Below are 19,022 nucleotides of genomic sequence, written 5' to 3'. Positions count from 1 at the left end.
TTTTTAAAATGAATTCCAAAAATTAAAATATAGTAAAAAAGTTAATCTAGTGTGTTACAGTTTATTTCATGATGGATTTGAAGATAAGCAGACTAAAGATTGCTCTTTACATTTTGGTTTAGGACATTTTTGACAGTGATTGGTACACCTCTCGAAATCTAATTGGAGGTGCTGACATCATTGTGATCAAATACAACGTAAATGACAAGTTTTCATTTCACGAAGTGAAGGATAATTATATTCCAGTGATAAAAAGAGCATTAAATTCGGTTCCAGTAATCATTGCCGCTGTTGGTACAAGACAAAATGGTAAGTATTTCATTTTTCTTTTATATGAGAGTGCAGGTACCATGTTAATTTTGAATAGCATTAAGCTTATTAATGATTAGTACAGTTTTTTTTTTTTGAAAGCAAAATGACTGGGTTTAAATGCAGTCTGTTATCTCTTCATCATTGGATATGATAATGGGACATCAAAGGAAAGTATCACAAACTACTGCTGTGATTCTGATGGGTACAAGTTTGTCTTTTAAACTGCTGTTCTACAGAAGTGAAGGAAGTCAGTAATTGTGTTCTTTTTGATATAGGAGAGGTATTAGGCTGACCCTGAGCCCTGGAAAACTCTTTTTGACAATCTAAGGGACTATTCAGTTGGGAAGGACAGATTGTTCCCATAAGGATGTGGGATTGGGAGCAGCATTTTTAGGTAGGTAGCAATGAGTGAGCTGAATACACTGACACCACCACCTAAGAGAGAGGATTGTTGACTCCGTAGCTGATGGGTTAATTTGGTTCAGTCAATTTCAGTAGTTGCTTCTGTGCATACTGTTGGCAGATATCTCAGGGTCAACTCAGAATCCACTTTGAATTGGTGGTATTTTATAGTTCTTAGTGGTTATTTCCTCAGTAAATGTGTCTTAAAATTTCATTTTTACTCATTTTTTCATTTTTATTGAAGTATAGCAAAATAAAGGACATTAGACTTCACTAATTTTAGAGCACAGTTTAATGCGTTTTTGCACATATATACAGCTATGCAACCATCACATATCTCAAGATCTAGAACATTTGCCTCACTCCAGAAGCCTCTCATGCCTCTTCCCAGTTGATAACACCCCTCCCCAGAGATAATTGCTATTCTGACTTCATAGATTAGATTCTGACAACATAGATTAGTTTTATCTATTCTTGACCTTCATACAGATGGAATTATACAGTATGTAGTGTCTTGTGTTGGCCTAATTTCATTTAGCGTGATACTTTGGAGATTCATCCATGCTGAACTTATCTGTAATACATTCTTTTTATTGCTGTGTATTATTCCATTGTATGAATACGCCGTGATTTATTTCTTTCTTTCTTTCCTTTAATTAATTAATTTATTTTTATTTTTGGCTGCATTGGGTCTTTGTTGCTGTGCATGGGCTTTCTCTAGTTGTGGAGAGTGGGGGCTACTCTTCATTGCGGTGTGTGGGCTTCTCATTATGGTGGCTTCTCTTGTTGTGGAGCACAGGCTCTAGGTGCATGGGCTTCAGTAGTTGTGACATGAGGGCTTCAGTAGTTTGTGGCTCGTGAGCTCTAGAGCACAGGCTCAGTAGTTGTGGTGCATGGGCTTAGTTGCTCCATGGCATGTGGGATCTTCCCAGACCAGGGCTCGAACCCGTGTCCCCTGCATTGGCAGGCAGATTCTTAATCACTGTGCCACCAGGGAAGTCCCCCGTGATTTATTTCTGTATTCTACTTTTAGTGATGCTTAGGTAGTTTCCTAGGAGTAGGATTGTTGGGTCATGTGGTAGGTATGTGTCTAGCATTAGTAGATAAGAATAAAGCAGGCCTGACCCTTCTTTGACCGTATGTCCCCTCTACTTCCCTAACTTTCTTTTTATTGCTGGTCATGATTCTTGAACAAGTCGTCCATACTTCCTGAGTGCACTTCCTGACTTCCCATTCATTCTTCAGTCCACTACAGTCTGACTTTGACTTTCACAATTACACTGGGTTGGTTTTCACTCAGGGCTGCCAGTTATATGCCTATTGCCAAATTTAATTTACATTTTAATAACAATCCTCCCTTTGAAATTATTCAAATACACCTCTCCCTCCACTTAATAAAGCTACTCTTTCTTTCCTGTTTGTCCTAATTCTCTTTCTTCTTTCCTGGCACCCTCATCCTCCTCCCTTACACACATATACCAAATCAACACATCCAGTAGTTGTTGCCCAGGGTCCCATCCTTTAGCTTCACCTCTTGCTATTTACTGTGACCATGGACCTGCTAATCTGTTGCCCTAGCTTCCCCTGTATAGACACTGGTGATTACCCAGACTGTTTTTCTGGCTCCAGTCTCTCTCCTGACCCATGTCTCCACAGACATCTTCCTCTTTCTACTGAGTTCCCTGTCTTGGTGAATGATGCCAAACCTATCCATTCACCCAAACTAGAATCGTCCAACCCAACTTCTGTTCCTATTCCCCATATCCAGTTGACTAAGAAGCTCTTTTGATTTTATATTTTAAATTAACCTCAAATTCATTGCTTTCTTGGACCCAAACCAAGAATCATACCCCTAGACATATAACAGTAATATGTATAAAATAGATAACTAATAAGAGCCTGCTGTATAAAAAATAAATAAAATTCAAAAATTCAAAAAAAAATTCATTGCTTTCTCATCATCTTCACTGGATTTCAGTTCCTAGTCATTTAATTATCTCTCATAATGACCTTCATTTTGGTCTAAAGAGGCAGTTCCACATTTGCAGGATCTGAAACTTACACAATTTTAGAGGTCCTTTGTAAGAAAAAAAACTACAAAATTACAGATACATATATGTATACAAATGAATATTTATTTAGAATGTGAAAAGAAAGCACAAGAAATTACAACTCCGAAAAAGCTGTCAAATACCACAGACATTAAAAAAAGTTTCTATTGTTTAAAAACCTGGGCCTCCCTGGTGGCACAGTGGTTAAGCATCCACCTGCCAATGCAAGGGACACGGATTTGAGCCCTGGTCTGGGGAGATCCCACATATCACGGAGCAACTAAGCCCGTGGGCCACAACTACTGAGCCTGCACTCTAGAGCCCGTGAGCCACAGCTACTGAGGCCACAAACCACAACTACTGAAGCCTGCGCACCTAGAGCCCGTGCTCTGCAACAAGAGAAGCCACGGCAATGAGAAGCCCGTGCACTGCAATGAAGAGTAGCCCCCGCTTGCCACAACTAGAGAAAGCCCACACGCAGCAACTAAGACCCAATGCAGCCATAAATAAATAAATAAATAAAACAATTAAAAGAACAAAAAGAACCTGACACTTCTTTAACTTTTCTTATGTTTTTTGTGCTCACAGTCTTTGCAGTTCTTCACATGATAACCACTTTTTGAGATTTTCTATAGGGAGAAGAGAATGATAGTTTTTCTTCCAGCGTATTTCTTCACTCTCCACATCTTTGTGATGCTGGGCACTTCGGTTTTTGTTGTGTTTGTCTTTCAGCTCTGCCTCTTTGTGTCGTGACGCCAAATTAGTCTGCACAGTGGGTGGAAGAAGCATTCCTGCAGGCCATTCATGTACCAAGACAGCTCGCAAACACTTACAAGGAAGTGACTACAAACCACAAATAATATCTCGCTAAACCTAAATTTAAATTCCCCTTAGCAGGATCCTAAAAATGTCCATGGCTACTCCAGAGCTGCCTGATGCAAGGTGAAGTGAGCTGGACTGGAGAGAGACTTATGTCTTAACCAGACATAGTCAGAATATCTTATTTTGCAGATTTTACAAAAGCATACGTCATGTGAAAGGATCTAATGCCTAGGTTTCTCCCAAGGCTTTGGAAACAGCCCACAAGGAAGGGCCTTGAAACTTAGGCTTCCTGGTAAATCAGCCTCTGGCCTCCTTTTCCTGCTTGGCTTCTTTCTGAAATGAATCCTCTCAGAATAATCATTCTAGAATATGTCAGACCATGGTACTCAATTCTTTAAAATCTTGAGAAACTTTCTTCTTTTTTTTTTCTAACTTTTATTTGCAAAATTTCAAATCTAAGAAACTTGATAAGAATAGGACAGTGAACTCCAGAAATTACAAATACAAACACACACACACACACACACACACACACACACACACACTTTGTTTTGTTTGAACCATTTAAGAGTAAATTGTAAACATTATGGGATTTCTTCAATCCTGATTAATTAAGCATGTCTCATCAAAGAACAGAGCCATTTTCCTATTAACCGTAATGCAATCATCACTCAAGAAATATACTATTACCTGTTATACTATTATTTAAAATATAACCCATATTCACATTTTTCCACGTATTCCAAAGCTGGTTTTATTGTTTTTTGTTCTTTTAATCCAGGATGAAATTAAGAACTATGCATTGCATTTAGTTGTCAAGTCTCCCTGGTCTCTTTTAATTCAGAACAGTTCCCAATCACCCAGCCTTTTTTTTGGGGGTGGGGTATCTTTCTTGACATTTTTAAAGAATCCAAGCCCATTATTTTGCATGATTCCTTCAGTTGTGATAACTGTGGTTACAAAACAGTGATTTCTTATCATTCCTTCTACACTTATTAGTTGGCATTCTTCTGTAAATAGGGCTTTCCCTTTTCTCTGCTCCCACATCTTTCTTTAAGAGTCACTATGATTCATGGTGTTTTTTTTTTTTTTTTTTTGCGGTACGCGGGCCTCTCACTGTTGTGGCCTCTTCCATTGCGGAGCACAGGCTCCGGACGTGCAGGCTCAGCGGCCATGGCTCACGGGCCCAGCCGCTCTGCGGCATGTGGGATCTTCCCGGACCGGGGCACGAACCCGTGTCCCCTGCATCAGCAGGCGGACTCTCAACCACTGCACCACCAGGGAAGCCCCCATGGGTTTGTTTTTTAAATTCAGTATTTTATAATCCACTCTTCTCATTATTCTTTCTGATACTCCAGTTACCCCAAATTTGCCTAGAGGGAGCCTCTTCATGCTCTCTCCAATTAATTTGAGTCCTTCCTTGCTTTCTGGCACAGATGTTCCAGGCTCATCTTAGGCTTGGCCTGCTCTAGGACCCATGGGCCTCTCTACTTCTGCTGGGGTCCTCCAGCTAACCTCCACTCATTTGCCCTTGGTCTCCTCCTCGACCCCCTTCGTGAGGCAATGAGCACTTACATGTTGCTGCAGTGCATGAGGTCCCACCTGTCCTCCAAGCCTCAGCATCCCTCCTTGGTCGTCCTGTGCATACTGCCTGCAGCCCCTCAGGTGTTCCTAGTTTCTGGGCTGATGAGAGTCTCTCCTAATGTTTGAATGTTGCTGCATGTGCACACCTCCCTTCCTCCTCTCTCTTTCTCCCTCCCCCATCCCTTGCTTCCTTCCTTCCTTTCTCCTTCCAACCTCTTCCCCCTCCCCCTCATTATTTCATGATTTGGCAGGGAGAGGAGATTGCAGTGTGGGCTTAGCTTGCTCTCTTGAAAGTGGAAGCGATGTCTTCCCTTTTTTCTCACCTTCAGGCCTCTCAGCATGTGCTATACTGTGTCATGCTCCGAGTGGACTGGCCCTCTGCACAACGCCTGTCATATCTGCATAGCGAATTCATCCTTACCCTTTAAATCGTTGCCTCTTCTGTGAAGCCTTTCACAATCCCCCAGGCAGAGTTAATTTCTTCTCCTCTGTTCCTATGGTGATTTTGTGCACCTTTATTTTAGTTTTATTTTTTTTGGCTGCGTTGGGTCTTCGTTGCTTCACGTGGGCTCTAGTTGTGGCGAGTGGGGGCTACTCTTCGTTGTGGTGCTCGGACTTTGCATTCGGTGCCTTCTCTTGTTGCGGAGCTCAGGCTCTAGGTGCATGGACTTCAGTAGTTGTGGCGCGTGGGCTCAGTAGTTGTGGCTCATGGGCTCTAGAGGGCAGGCTCAGTAGTTGTGGCGCACGGGCTTAGTTGCTCCGCAGCTTGTAGGATCTTCCAGGACCAGGGCTCGAACCCATGTCCCCTGCATTGGCAGGCAGATTCTTAACCACTGCACCACCAAGCAAGCCCCAGTACTTATAATTATCTGCAGTCGTATCTGTCTTGGCTCAGTTGACCATGAGTTTCATTTATCTGTGTATCTTTATATCCCCGCTATTTGAGGTGTGGTAGGTGCTCAATTTGTTCAGTGAGTGAATGAATGGCTTTATGAATGATATACAGAAGTGAAAAGATCATTTTCACTAACAGGATGAAATTAATTGACCTTGTAAATGTGATTACAAAGTCATTACAAAGCTAAATCTGTCTCTTCAACTCAAGGACACGTATCGCTCCTCCGTCCTCCACTCCCTTGCAGTCTGTGGAACTGTGCTAGGTGTTCTGGTAACTCCTCTCTCCAGCTCCTTTAAGAACAACTTCGGCAAACACAATCAGTCTCATCTCTTTCCTTTGTTATACGTGTTTTGACAAGCTTGACTGTGTGTGTGTCTTCATAATACTTGGCTCTGAATAAATTTTTGGCTTTTACTAAATATTGAATCTATCTTTAGAGTAGAAATTTTTCTCCAGACTTGACAAAGGTGTATTCATAGCCTTAAGTTCCTGAAAGCGGGCATCCTATCTTTTCTTTTTGGAGCTCTGACGGTGCCTAGTACATTGCAAGGCTGGAATTCCTCAAAGGATTTCTAAGAATCTCAAGCACTGGCAAGATTGTAAGAATCACCCTATAGGTTCTCAAATCCATTGCTTTGAAAGAGATGCCATTCATTTTAATTCCAGAGTTACATTGTGTTTGCTTTTAAAAATAATAGACATTTTGTGATAACACCTTGAAAGATAATATATAAGAAAAAAAATAAAAGACTACAGTGTTAACTAGAAGAATAACACTGATTCTGAAGTTCCAGGACTCTGAGGTAGGCTCCTAGGAGTGAGTCCTGAAGAAGGCACCACAATTTTAGATTATATTGGGTCTTCTCATTGTTCCTGATGAAATGCTAAATGTAGGTTAATTCAATCCATAATGTTTTATTGATTCTCCTACCTAATATGTAATGACTAGGCATTTTTCCTTTTGGGTGCAAGTGAACAAAAAAAAAATGTCTTCTGTGACATAGAGGAGATATAATGATTGGATATAAGGAGGCACTTTCTAGGTTGGTACGATGCTTGTGGCTACACACAATGGAAAACCCCGCTCAGCTGGGTTAAACCTGACACTAGCGGGATTTTCCCTGAAACCAAGTTTATTTCCTAGCCATTATTTTACATTATGCTCTCTTAATCTTTCACTCAGCACACTGCTGACTTTACTTTTGTCCAGAAATAAAGTTTAATAAGATGATCTGCCTACCCACCCCATTCCATCAGCATAAGGAGAGCTTTGTAGTCATAAGAAGATCTCTGTCTTCAGAAAATCAAAGGCGCTGTTTATGGAGGCTTTGTAAAGAATGTGAAATACCAATGTGTTATTTTTCAAGATAGGCTAAATTGTGTTGGTAACTTTATTTGTTCCAAACCAAAAATGATCTTAGGAAAAGTAAATGCAAGAACTCAGATGAGGATTTGTTGTATAATTTAGAGAAACCAAGGCTTCATTTTTAAATCACCACATCTTTGGCATTAATAATTTTTTCCTCAAACTAAATTTTTATCTTATCTTTTGATGGCTCCTTATCAGGTAGAGCAAGTAACAGTTGTATTGTTTCTCCGTCTCTAACACACAAGGAGAGTTGGACAAGTCAGTTAACCTCTCTGAGCTTCAGCTTCCTCCTCTGCAAAATGAGGATGTGAATACATGGTTTCTGAGCTCAAAATGCTTTCAGTGAAGCTAAATTATCTAAGTCGTATGTGTATGTGCACACGTGCATGTTACATGTGTAGTATGCACGTGCACTGAATATCCTTAGCGTGCACACCATGTGTACATACATTTGCTCCATCTCTATGCAGTTCATTGGTAGGACATTTGTTGTGTAGGCTGTGGTGGGGAGTAGCCTAAATGCCCTTTCAGGACCACTGTACTTACTCCCTCAGTTACCTGGTCTTTAGGCCGCTGATGGTGAACAGCTGAGTCCCTTTCCAGGCATTATCCCTGGGCTGATAGAAGCCGCTTGCCCAAGGTTTTGCTCCCTCCACAGGGCAGCCCTCCTTTAATTACTGGCTGATGTAGGGATACAAAGGCCCAGCTTTGTATGGAGAACCACTCTAAAGGGCCATCAAAGCTCCAGAGGCCCCTGCCAAATGGCTCAGGTCTCTGTTGCAACAGCATTGCAGTTCAAATTCTTCCTCTGCCCAGACCTGCTTCCTACACCCTTGAGAAATGACGTTCTCAAGATTACCCCCCAGTAAACCTCCAGCACATCAGTCTCCATCTCAGAGTCTGCTTCTCAGGGAGGCCAGCCTACAACAACATGCTCTTTTAGAAACGGATTTACCCCCTTTTGACTTGGCTGCCTTTTGACCAATGACATATCTGATAATGTAGCATGAAACAAAACAAAGCTGGCTGACGGATATGGAGTTGAACATACATTTTTAGCATTATGAAGGTGTGTCCTTAGAGATGGGTTGGTGTACAACCTCCCCAGCCATAGATCTGTACGTGGTACAGCCATGACTCTTGGGACAGTTCACATTTTGAGTAATTACTTTTTATTCCTTCAGTTTTTAATTTTTTTAATTTTGAAGCAGAAGATAAAAAGTGACTAGATTTGATCTCTGCAGTCAAATGCTTTAGAGTTCAATAATTGAAATGTGTGGATGAATAAGAATGTACTTCATATGAAATTTACAAAGACTGGCAATTTTGCAGCTTTAGAGGTTGAGGTCAAGTTGAGGATTCTATTAAAATAAAAGTATAAGATCTATTCAAACTTAGTGAATATATTTAAAGTTTATTATAAAAAAAAAGCACCAATCCATGGTTTCTGTGGGCAGTCAGGTTGTTGATTTTGTATTGATATTCAGGATGTCAAGGTTGTATAAAAGGAAGCAGGCCTGGCACTACCGTCTGATTGGTCTAATTACTATAATAGCCTTGGTAATATTCATTCACCTATTTAAAAATTCTTCTGTTTTCTAAGGTCCTATTCATTCTTCTTGCATTTAAAGCTTGTTTATTTTAGGGACCTTGCTGTTATCACTGACACTTCTTATTCAGAGTCTAGTGAATAGTGGATATATTAAATGGCCCTGAAGTGTGATTCTGGCATGAGCTCTTAATTTGCTGTTTAATGTCCAGGTTGTCTAGGTACATCTTTTCATGTTTAATTTCAAAAGCCTTTGTTCCTCATATTCATTTTCTCAGAAGAGTTACCTTGCACATGCCCACTGTGTACCTCAGACAGAGGGAGCTGTGTCAGTACAACGGAAGGGATCCAACTTGCTAAAGAACTAGGAGCCACCTATCTGGAACTACACAGCCTTGATGACTTCTACATAGGAAAATATTTTGGAGGAGTGGTAAGTGGAAATTCCAGTCACATAAATTAGAGTCATTTGTCAGGTTGGCTCTTTAGCTGTTTTCCATAGCATCAATTAGAACTTTAGTTTTAAAAGCAGGATTCGTGTTTAACCTTGTGAAATAAAATGGGAGCAAATACAAAAAAGGTTTTGTCAGAGTAAAACTCTCTAAGTTTACTTCTCTCTCCAAATGAAACATTTTCTGTTGTCTAACATAATTTGAATTTTCCATTTGATGACACTTTACACAAACCCGTGATGTCTGTTTAGCAACTGACATTTTGTCACTTTTAGTGAAAAGATTTAGTAATCTTTACACAGCTTGATGAGCCTGGCGACCTGAACCAGCAGGGCCTGGAAGTTCTCCTTCATTTCTGTCTACTACTTGAGAAGAATGATTTTTCTTCACTATGTGTGTGCTTCGGCAAGGTTTCACATACTCCTAATTTTGCTGTAGCTCAAAAAATATCCAGAGGAACTACTTGTACAAATGGCTTCTTGTTGGACAGGTAGTGGGGAGCCAGGGTCTGTTGCTCTGTTGCAGAGGCATCCATTGGGTCCTGCAGGCATTTTGAGGCCCACCTTAGCCCGCAGCGCCTACCCTACGACACTAGGACTGCGTGGCCCTTGGAGAATACCTGTGGAGTTGTATCATTTAAGCACTACTGACTTTGGAACTCTCTTTCCAACCCTCTAAGGAGTGACTCCTTTCAACAGACAAATCTAGTAAACATCGACAAGAGACTTAAACCAAAGTAAACCCTACATTAAGCGGGAGCACTTTGGATTCTCCATCAGTTCCCGAGCTCTTCATCAAGTACTTTATCCAGTATGCCAGACTATTCATTGTATATATTCATGTCGAAATGTTGAGGTTTCTACAGATGACCAGAGAAATTTCATTTGTTCTAGAGTTACTCAACTCCAAATAAGAACCAAAGATAAAATAAGAACCCAACGTAATAGTTCTGATTTCTGTCAAATATAAATGGCTATTATTCATTCAGTAATGTAAAGAAACAATAATACAGCATTAAGGAAGATACACTCACAATTGATGTTATCAATGACTGTGAGAATCTTCTGTCTTATTTGTTTAGTGATGAGCAGTGGGTAGAAAGGTAAAGAGGGGTGAAATATAATTTTTCTGTCAAGCTGATTATATTGTGGTGGCTTAAAAAAATCCTAGTTCTAAGAATTTTACATTTCCCTGAAATTCCTAGGGAGTTGTGGGTGTGTTGGGGAAGATAGTCTGGTTTCATTTGTTGGAGAAGATGGAGCTCTTGGGGGCCTTTGGTCTCCGGGTTCCCCTTTCCAGGTTCCTGACCCTGAACTTCTCAGGATCGCTCTTCCCATTTCCCAACTCCCACTTTCTCTTCTTTTCTCTCATTGTTTCTCTTTGTTCCTAACACCTAGTGTTGGAGGCATGATGAGAATTGAAGATATGGTCGAACTCAGGAGAAAAACTTGGCGGTTTCTTTTTTCGCTAACTCAAGCCTTAATGAGAATATGAAAATAGGATGAGAAAGATCTCGTTTTAGACTCTTGAATAGTAAAGTACAGCTGGGATCTTGAGTGTAAGAAACAATGGTGTTTGCAGGAATATGGATGGAGTGATAATGTCAGAGTGAAAGGAGCATTTTACTATCTTGTGTTTAAGAGTCGGGGAGGAAGAGCTGTGCAGTGTTAGCCTCAGACCTGGGCAAGGGTGGCATGTGCCGTGGAGCTCTAGAAAGCCTTATCTGGTCCTCCTCCAGTTGCACCCCTTCCCATAGGGCACGAGTTGATGGAGCCATGGGGATGTGCCCACTACAGCTAGTAGCTCCCTTCCTGACCTGCATCATCCATGTGGTAGCCACTAGCCACATTTTTTAAATTAATTAAAAAATAATTCAGTTCCTCAGGTGAACTATCTACATTTCAGGTACTCTATAGCTACATGTAGGTAGTGGCTACTGTTCCGATGATTAGCACCAATGTTATAGGACATTTCCATCAAAACAAAGCAGAGAGTTCTGTGGAACAGTGCTGTAACCATGCTTCCAAACCCAGGACCCCAGAATTCTCTGACCAGCTGGCTCTGAATCTATTTCCCAGATCTGTACAAGCCTCTTTCCTGGGTCTGTCCTCTTGAAGGTAGACTGCATGGCTGGTGTTTGCACCCCTAGTCCTGAATGGTGGCTGAGGGGTGACTGCATATGAGGAGTTGGGGAGGGGACAGTGGATGGAGCTTGGTTGTATAGGTGTGGATGTCCGCCTGTATGCACCAGCCTCCTCAGGTGAGCAGGTGTGTGTTGGAGGAGGGGGAGAGAAGAGGAGGGGTGGTTTTCGGTCCCAGGAGTTAGGGGCCAGCTCTCCCTATGCTGCATGAAACTCCGGGGACTCTAAGAATTTAAATCTGAGCCTGGCTTTACAGGCTTTAATGATGACATACTGGTCAAAGCAGGAGGATAGAATATATTTTACATAACAGTTTATTTTCTTGATTTACAATGCTTAAATATTTAGGTATGTGGTATGTGGACCTCCATTTGTACTTTTGCCCCAGGCCTCATACGCCTAGAGCTATGTACGTGCATGTGGTTAAGATATTTAATTTATAAAATAAATGATGTATTTCAAAGTAACTTACTCAGGAAAAAAAGTAGAGTGCGTGTGAACTTTCCTAGTTGATATGGGTATATGTAGCATAGAGCCAGATCTGTTCTTGCCTTGAATTTCTCTAGTATTAGTTGCTGTGGTTGCCCACAAGATGGTTATTGGCAGTCACACAGTTGTACTGCTTGGCTTTCTTGATTATTCAAGAGAAAATACAGTTCCTGCTTGATTGATAGTTTATTTATGTTTAGACAAGGCACAATCTGTTCTACTTGAAAGATTTTTGTCTTTTTTTAATAAAACAAATTGTTTAAAAGTGTCTGCTAAAGCATACATGTAGTTGGTACTGGCATTAAAAACACTTGGCAGATGTGGTTTGGGGTACAAATAATCATGTCAGATACATCATTTCGTTGGAGCTTTAATTAAAATTTGATTCATGTTTTAGTTGGAGTATTTTATGATTCAAGCTTTAAATCAGAAGACAAGTGAAAAAATGAAGAAAAGGAAAATGAGCAACTCGTTTCACGGAATTAGACCACCTCAGCTTGAACAACCAGGTGCATTTATTAGCCAATGTCTAGACATTCAGTTGATATTTATTGTAGATCATTTCACAAGTCATAGCAGTTGTTCTCAATTTTGAGTGTGTTCGGGACTCGTTTGGCATTTCGATTCAGTAAATCTGGGATGGAGCCTGAATCTGATTTTTAAATAAGCTTCCCAGATGATTCAGAAGCAGGTGGTACCTGGGCCACATTTTGAGGACTGTTGTCTTGAAAACTTGAGCCTGTGTATTCTTAAAAATAGTGTGTGTGGTAGAGAGCTGTTCTAGATTATAGTCTAATGAGAAATAACCAAATGTAATGCATGAAACTTGAGTGGATCCTGGTTCAATAAAAACATCTAAAAGATGTTCTTGGGACAGTTGGGTAAAATTTCAATATGGACAGGAACTTAGATGATATTATGGAATTACTGTTAATTTTCTTATGTACAATAATAGTATGTGGTTAATAGAAGAATGTCCTTATTTTTAGGAGATAAATGTGAAAGTATTTAGAACTGAACTATCCTGATGATTACAACTTACTTTTAAATGGTTCGTGAGTGAGAGAGGGAGAGAGAAAATCTAGAGATAAAGCCAAAAATGACAAAATATTAATAATTATAGAATTTAAGGGCAAGATATATGTGTGCTCATTGTATCATTCTTTCAACCTTTTTGTGTGTTTGAAAATGTTCATAATACAAGGTTAGAAGACAATAGTTAAAAATAAATGAAATTACATCAACTGCTATCAGACTTTTTTTTTTGTTTTGCGGTACGCGGGCCTCTCACTGCTGTGGCCTCTCCCGCTGCGGAGCACAGGCGCCGGACGGCGCAGGCTCAGCGGCCAGGGCTCACGGGCCAAGCCGCTCCGCGGCATGTGGGGTCCTCCCAGACCGGGGCTCGAACCCGAATCCCCTGCATTGGCAGGCGGACTCTCAACCACTGCGCCACGAGGGAAGCCCTGTTATCAGAATTTATTGCATAATTTTGTGATAGCAATGGTAGACTAGTACTCTATTCAGGTCAATTAATTATGGATATTATTTTTAAAAGGTACTTGATAAATATTTGTTGAATGAATGAATGTAAGTTAACAAACCAGGAAAGTATAGATTTGTACAGGAAGTCAATTCCAAGTTTTAAAAAATGTGAATACATAGACCGTTAAATTGACTTTGCACTTGTGTGGTGTGCACAGTGAAAGGGGCCACATGGTCTGTTATGTAGCAAACACTGGAGCCTTAAGTACCTTCTGGATGAGAAGAGGAGTGGGGAATAGCCAAATAAGTAATATTGACAGATAATTTCTTAGTTCTTATTAATCAAGAAGAGAAAACATACCAGTTCCTCAGAGAAAGCAAAGTATTTCATGTCATTTAGCACTAAAAGGGGTTTCTCCTGTGGGTCTTCATTTGGGAACGCTAGGTGGGATAGTGGGCAGGGCCTTCAGGAGTGTCCTGTCAGCAGTACAGCCTCAGCTTCCACAAGGCTGTCTCTTGTACCCCTTCCAATGGGAGAGATGTGGAATTGCACTGATTGTAACCCAGGGTCCAGTCTGTGTTCACACTGAACATAACCCAGTCTGGGTACACATTTGTTCTGGTGCTGACTTGTTCTAAGGACAGATCCTGGGTTTCTGGGGCACATGGTTTTCAAACTGCTCTCAGACTTTAAGGGTCTGTAAGGTGCCTCTGGCAGTGGAGAGGAGGCTGGGTAGGGTACAGTGCAGAAAGAGTCTGCCTCCCAACCTACCTTGTTGTTGTCCATTTTGTAGACAGGAGTTTTGCTTTAGAATAAAGAATTTTTATTCCTGAAGAAGTTTGAATTGCACTTGTTTAGATGGTTGCATAACCTTCAAGCAACCCTTCACAGATCACACTGTCCTCAGCGCAGCTGTTGCAGAGAGTTCACAATTAGGACCTATGATGAGGGCCTAGAGTGTGGTCCTCTGTGTGGAGGTCCTGCATTGATGGAGGCTAATCTAATTTTGTTAGCAATCACGCTAGGAAATGGAAGGTAACATCCCCTCTTGGAACTCAGGGAGCCTAACGGCAATCTCCCTGAGGTGTGCTGAGGGGAAGGAGCTGGTTCTCGGGAAGTATAGTGTTTTACTAGGAGGAAAAAAAAATTTTAGCATCAGAATAAAATGTTCACGATGGTTTCAAACAGTAGAGTCTAAGACTCTTGAGCCCTAGCTTTGAACGGCTGCAGTTTTAGCAATTTATCCCTCCACCTCCATTTCTAGTCCCAGAAAGAAAACAACTTCAGATGTGAGGTTGGGTTCTTCAGAATTTATTCAGTAATTTCTTTGAGTTTTTTTATCAGGTGAAAGTAAAGGATGATGGCAACCAACATACTAAAATACAGTATTTGGAGAAAAATTTTATTTTGGGACACACATAGTGAGAAATGCTCTTTATGGCATTAGTACATTTTTCATTTGCACTACACAAAGTAAATACAGTATTTCTGTGTGTCTGTTTTAATCCCTGGATAGTTAGTTTATATGTGTTCATAATTAGATTAAGCTATACAGAAAGTGCTGTTTTATAGGTCAAAAATGGCCAAATATTGGCAACTTCATATAGTTCAACCTAATAATATTAAAAAATATTGTTTTGTTGTGTTTAAAATAAACCGGAAATGATGGGGGCCCATAGACCTAAAGAATAATTTATTATTTTTTTTCTTCTTTGAAACAGAAAAAATGCCTGTCTTGAAGGCTGAAGCATCACATTATAATGCTGACCTAAATAACTTGCTGTTCTGCTGCCAGTGCGTGGACGTGGTATTTTACAACCCAGATTTAAAGGAAGTGGCTGAGGCCCACAAGATCGTTCTCTGTGCTGTCAGCCATGTTTTCATGCTGCTTTTCAATGTGAAGAGTCCTGCTGACATTCAGGATTCCAGTATCATCCGAACTACCCAGGATCTCTTTGCTATCAACAGAGATCCTGCGTTTCCAGGTGCTAGCCAGGAGTCTCCAGGCAACCCACCCTTACGAGTCATTGTTAAAGATGGCCTCTTCTGTTCTTGTTTATCGGACATTCTGCGCTTCATTTATTCAGGTATCTTGTCAAATGGTTCTGGCACATTCTCATAAGCTTTTGAAATGAAGTATGGCCTGTGGTCTCAGGTATACTGGTTGGTTTCACGTTTCTTTTCTTCCTACCATCTGAGGTGACGATTATACATGAAGTAGTATTTGCTTTATCGATAGGAATTGGTCCAAGCTTTCTGTCTCTTTACAAGTTTCCTTGCCTTGGTTTTAAATCTACTTGTAAAAACAATAATCTCTTTTCCTATTGAACAGCTATGTTAGTACTTTATTTTTAAAAAACTCCAAAATGTGAAAATAAAAGAGTTTATTGTCCAGTTTAACTTTAAAGAAATAAAATACTTCAAGTATATATGAAAATAAGTGTCTTTAGCTACTTATTCATTTGTTTTGTTTGTTTGACCCAGATTTTGGAGGGAATTGAGGAGAGAAGTTAGCATGGTCATTGCATTCAGTTTAGCAACTAGAAACAGTTGCTAAAGTTAGTCTAAAGTTAGTTCAAGCTGAGATCTGATCAACCTTGACTATGATTATTTTAGACTTTACTTCTTTTATTTACTGTGCTCTTTGTAATATTCAGCTTATCAATTGTTTTTCTTCTTGTCCTTTAAAAAACTGAGTAGCATGTATATTCTAAAAATTAGACTCTTTATGAGTTATTTTAGCAGATGAACTAAAGGTCTCACATCTAAGTGTCCTATATAAGAATGGAAAAGCATGGATGTAAAGTGATTTTTAAAGTAAGCATCTAAATGTACATTTTCTGAAGATTTCGCTCTCTTTTTTTTTTTCTTTCTTTTTTTTTTTTTTTGCGGTATGTGGGCCTCTCACTGCTATGGCCTCTCCCGCTGTGGAGCACAGGCTCCAGACGCGCAGGCTCAGCGGCCATGGCTCACAGGCCCAGCCGCTCTGCGGCATGTGGGATCCTCCCGGACCGGGGCACGAACCCGCGTCCCCTGCATCGGCAGGCGGACTCTCAACCACTGCGCCACCAGGGAATCCCTCTCTTTTTAAAAAAATATTATTTATTTATTTATGGCTGCGTTGGGTCTTCGTTGCTGCGCGCGGGCTTTCACTAGTTGCGGTGAGCGGGGTCTACTCTTCGTTGCGGTGCGTGGGCTTCACTTGTCGCGGAGCACGGGCTCTAGGCGCGCGGGCTTCAGTAGTTGTGGCACGTGGGCTCAGTTGTTGTGGCTCGCGGGCTCCAGAGCGCAGGCTCAGTAGTTGTGGTGCACGGGCTTAGTTGCTCTGCGGCATGTGGGATCTTCCCGGATCAGGGCTTGAACCTGTGTTCCCTGCATTGGCAGGTGGATTCTTAACCATGGCGCCAGCAGGGAAGTCCCAGATTTCTCTCTTCTTTAATTTTCTTTTTCTACTTGGAATCATGTGCTGATGAATTATTAGGTTGAAGTAGATCCTTCTCTGCAATGTGTCGGGCGAAACATTTATGATCTGTTTTTAGACTTCAGAATTGGAGATTGATGACAAGTTTATAAAAGTTTGCAAATAAAGAAAAAAGTATTATTTAGCATCAAAGATTTGGGTAGCCTTCAGTTGAAATGATTGAAGTTAAGATTTCCCTTTTTTTCATTTGGGTTGTTTTTAGTTTTAAAAGTTAAAATAAAAATTAATGGTTGTGAAAAATACAGTTGCAGCATGCAGATTTAAGTGGATTAAAAATATACATATTGGAGTAGAATGTGATGGTAGATATTAAATCCATTGTTCAGTGAATATTGGCTTGGAAAAGGCATAAATAACCACTCCTAGAGAGCATACCAGCACAGTGCCTTCAGCATGGAGGCTTCTCTGTAAGTGCTGGTTGAACTAGTGAGTAGACTCTAGTAGCTGTGAATCATACGAATAAACCAGATAAGTTAGAGACTTCATTTAGTACTACGGATTTTTATGTTTAAACTTAGAATCTCACAGTTCAGAATTTAAGACTAATTTTGAAAAACCAAAATGTTTACATGTTAAAGAAAAAAAAGTCTTTAATGATATGTCAGAGAACCATGAAGGAAGTGTTTGGCTTTTCTTTTCAATGAGTTTGCTGTTGAAATCATAAATTATTTAGCAAGTTTACCACAGTATCCATTAAATACTTTCAAAGGCACATAAACACTTTGAGGTCAGTTTTATCCTCTTTAATATGGTAGCAATAAAATAGCTAGATGTCTCTGCAGTGACAGAACCTGCTTGTCTTTCTCCTAGGGAGTAATTTTTTTTTAATTGTAAAATTAATACTTGCAGATGGAAAAAAGGGGGAAAGAAAAGAAAAAGTTATCCTCATCCCCCAGTCCCCTTCCCCAGAGTCCATTATAACTTTTTCATGTGTTCACTCTAATGCATTTTGGAAGAAATTAATATATTAAGAAACTTGCATTAATGAAAATGTAATTTTTGGTGAGTGCTGTTTTCTGGGAACCACAGATAGTTTCCATGACTGGAGCACAGAGTGGGAGGTGATGGCTGGAAGGAGCTGAGGCTGGCAAGGCCAGTGGGAGCTCTTCCTGCTGTCCTTAGAAGCTGATCTAGAATTTTATGCATGATCAGACTGGGCTTTAGAAAGATCATCTCTGGTGATGGTGGGAAGATGGAATAGAGCAGGCAAGACAGGAGTCCAGTCAGAAGGTCCTGTTATTCTGGAGCGGAGTCCAGTCAGAAGGTCCAGTCTGGAGCTCAGCCTTAGGAAGGCCAACATTCTGACAATAGGTAGTTGGTTGGTCTTGCGGCTTGTCCATCATCTGGACCGGTGCTTTTCAAACCTTAAAGTGCATACAAGTCACCTGGCGATCTTGTTAATGTACAGATTCTGATTCAGTGGGACTGGGGTGGGGCATGAAGTTCTGCATTTCCAACAGTCTCCAGGCAGTGCTGATGCCATGGATCACAAGTAGCTGCAGCACCTGCTCTTGGAAGAACTGGGACCAGCCACAGCGGATAAGGGCCTGGAATTCGGCCCAGAGGCCCAGGAGAGGAACCCAGTTATTAGTCTCAGGGCACAGGGTCAGAATGGAGTCAGCTTGCAAGGCTGACTGATGCGGAGCTCTCTGGAACTGGGGCTGTCTGTGCCTTCTTGTAGCCCCTGCCTGAAGTTGGGGAAAGTGAATGCTTAGCAGTTGGGTGGAAACTAAGTGAGCCTGGGAATAGTGATTAGAGGGCAGAGGGGCATGATGGCAGGGAGGAGTTGCTGAGCTACAAGCCCTTGACCAGTTCAGAGCTCAGGCTTTGTAGTCTGATACTGAGCTATTAATGTTTCTGCTTTGAACTCTGCTTGTACGTGATCCAGTCAAGAGGTGGTGTCAGGTATGACCAGGGCCACAGGCCATTGACCTGGGGCTACAGGGAGACCTGGATGTGGGTTGAGGAAACGGGAAAATAAGTGCTTCA

At 40.9% G+C, this 19,022-nt stretch overlaps 1 protein-coding gene across 3 annotated transcripts in view; it reads left to right on the top strand.

Moving 5' to 3' along the window:
- RHOBTB3 (Rho related BTB domain containing 3) overlaps positions 1 to 19,022 on the top strand; it is a 56,244-nt gene that overhangs the window by 8,602 nt on the left and 28,620 nt on the right. For all 3 annotated transcript variants that reach the window (XM_032626287.1, XM_032626285.1, XM_032626286.1), the window contains 4 exons: positions 123 to 309; positions 9,266 to 9,420; positions 12,467 to 12,578; positions 15,274 to 15,639. In XM_032626287.1, coding sequence (XP_032482178.1) covers positions 123 to 309; positions 9,266 to 9,420; positions 12,467 to 12,578; positions 15,274 to 15,639 — 820 coding nt within the window. The remainder of the gene's footprint in view (positions 1 to 122; positions 310 to 9,265; positions 9,421 to 12,466; positions 12,579 to 15,273; positions 15,640 to 19,022) is intronic.

Source organism: Phocoena sinus, chromosome 3 (assembly GCF_008692025.1).
Source record: "Phocoena sinus isolate mPhoSin1 chromosome 3, mPhoSin1.pri, whole genome shotgun sequence".
Taxonomy (NCBI): domain Eukaryota; kingdom Metazoa; phylum Chordata; class Mammalia; order Artiodactyla; family Phocoenidae; genus Phocoena; species Phocoena sinus.
Note: the sequence above shows the minus strand (reverse complement) of the source record. Positions and strands in the feature narration are given on the sequence as shown.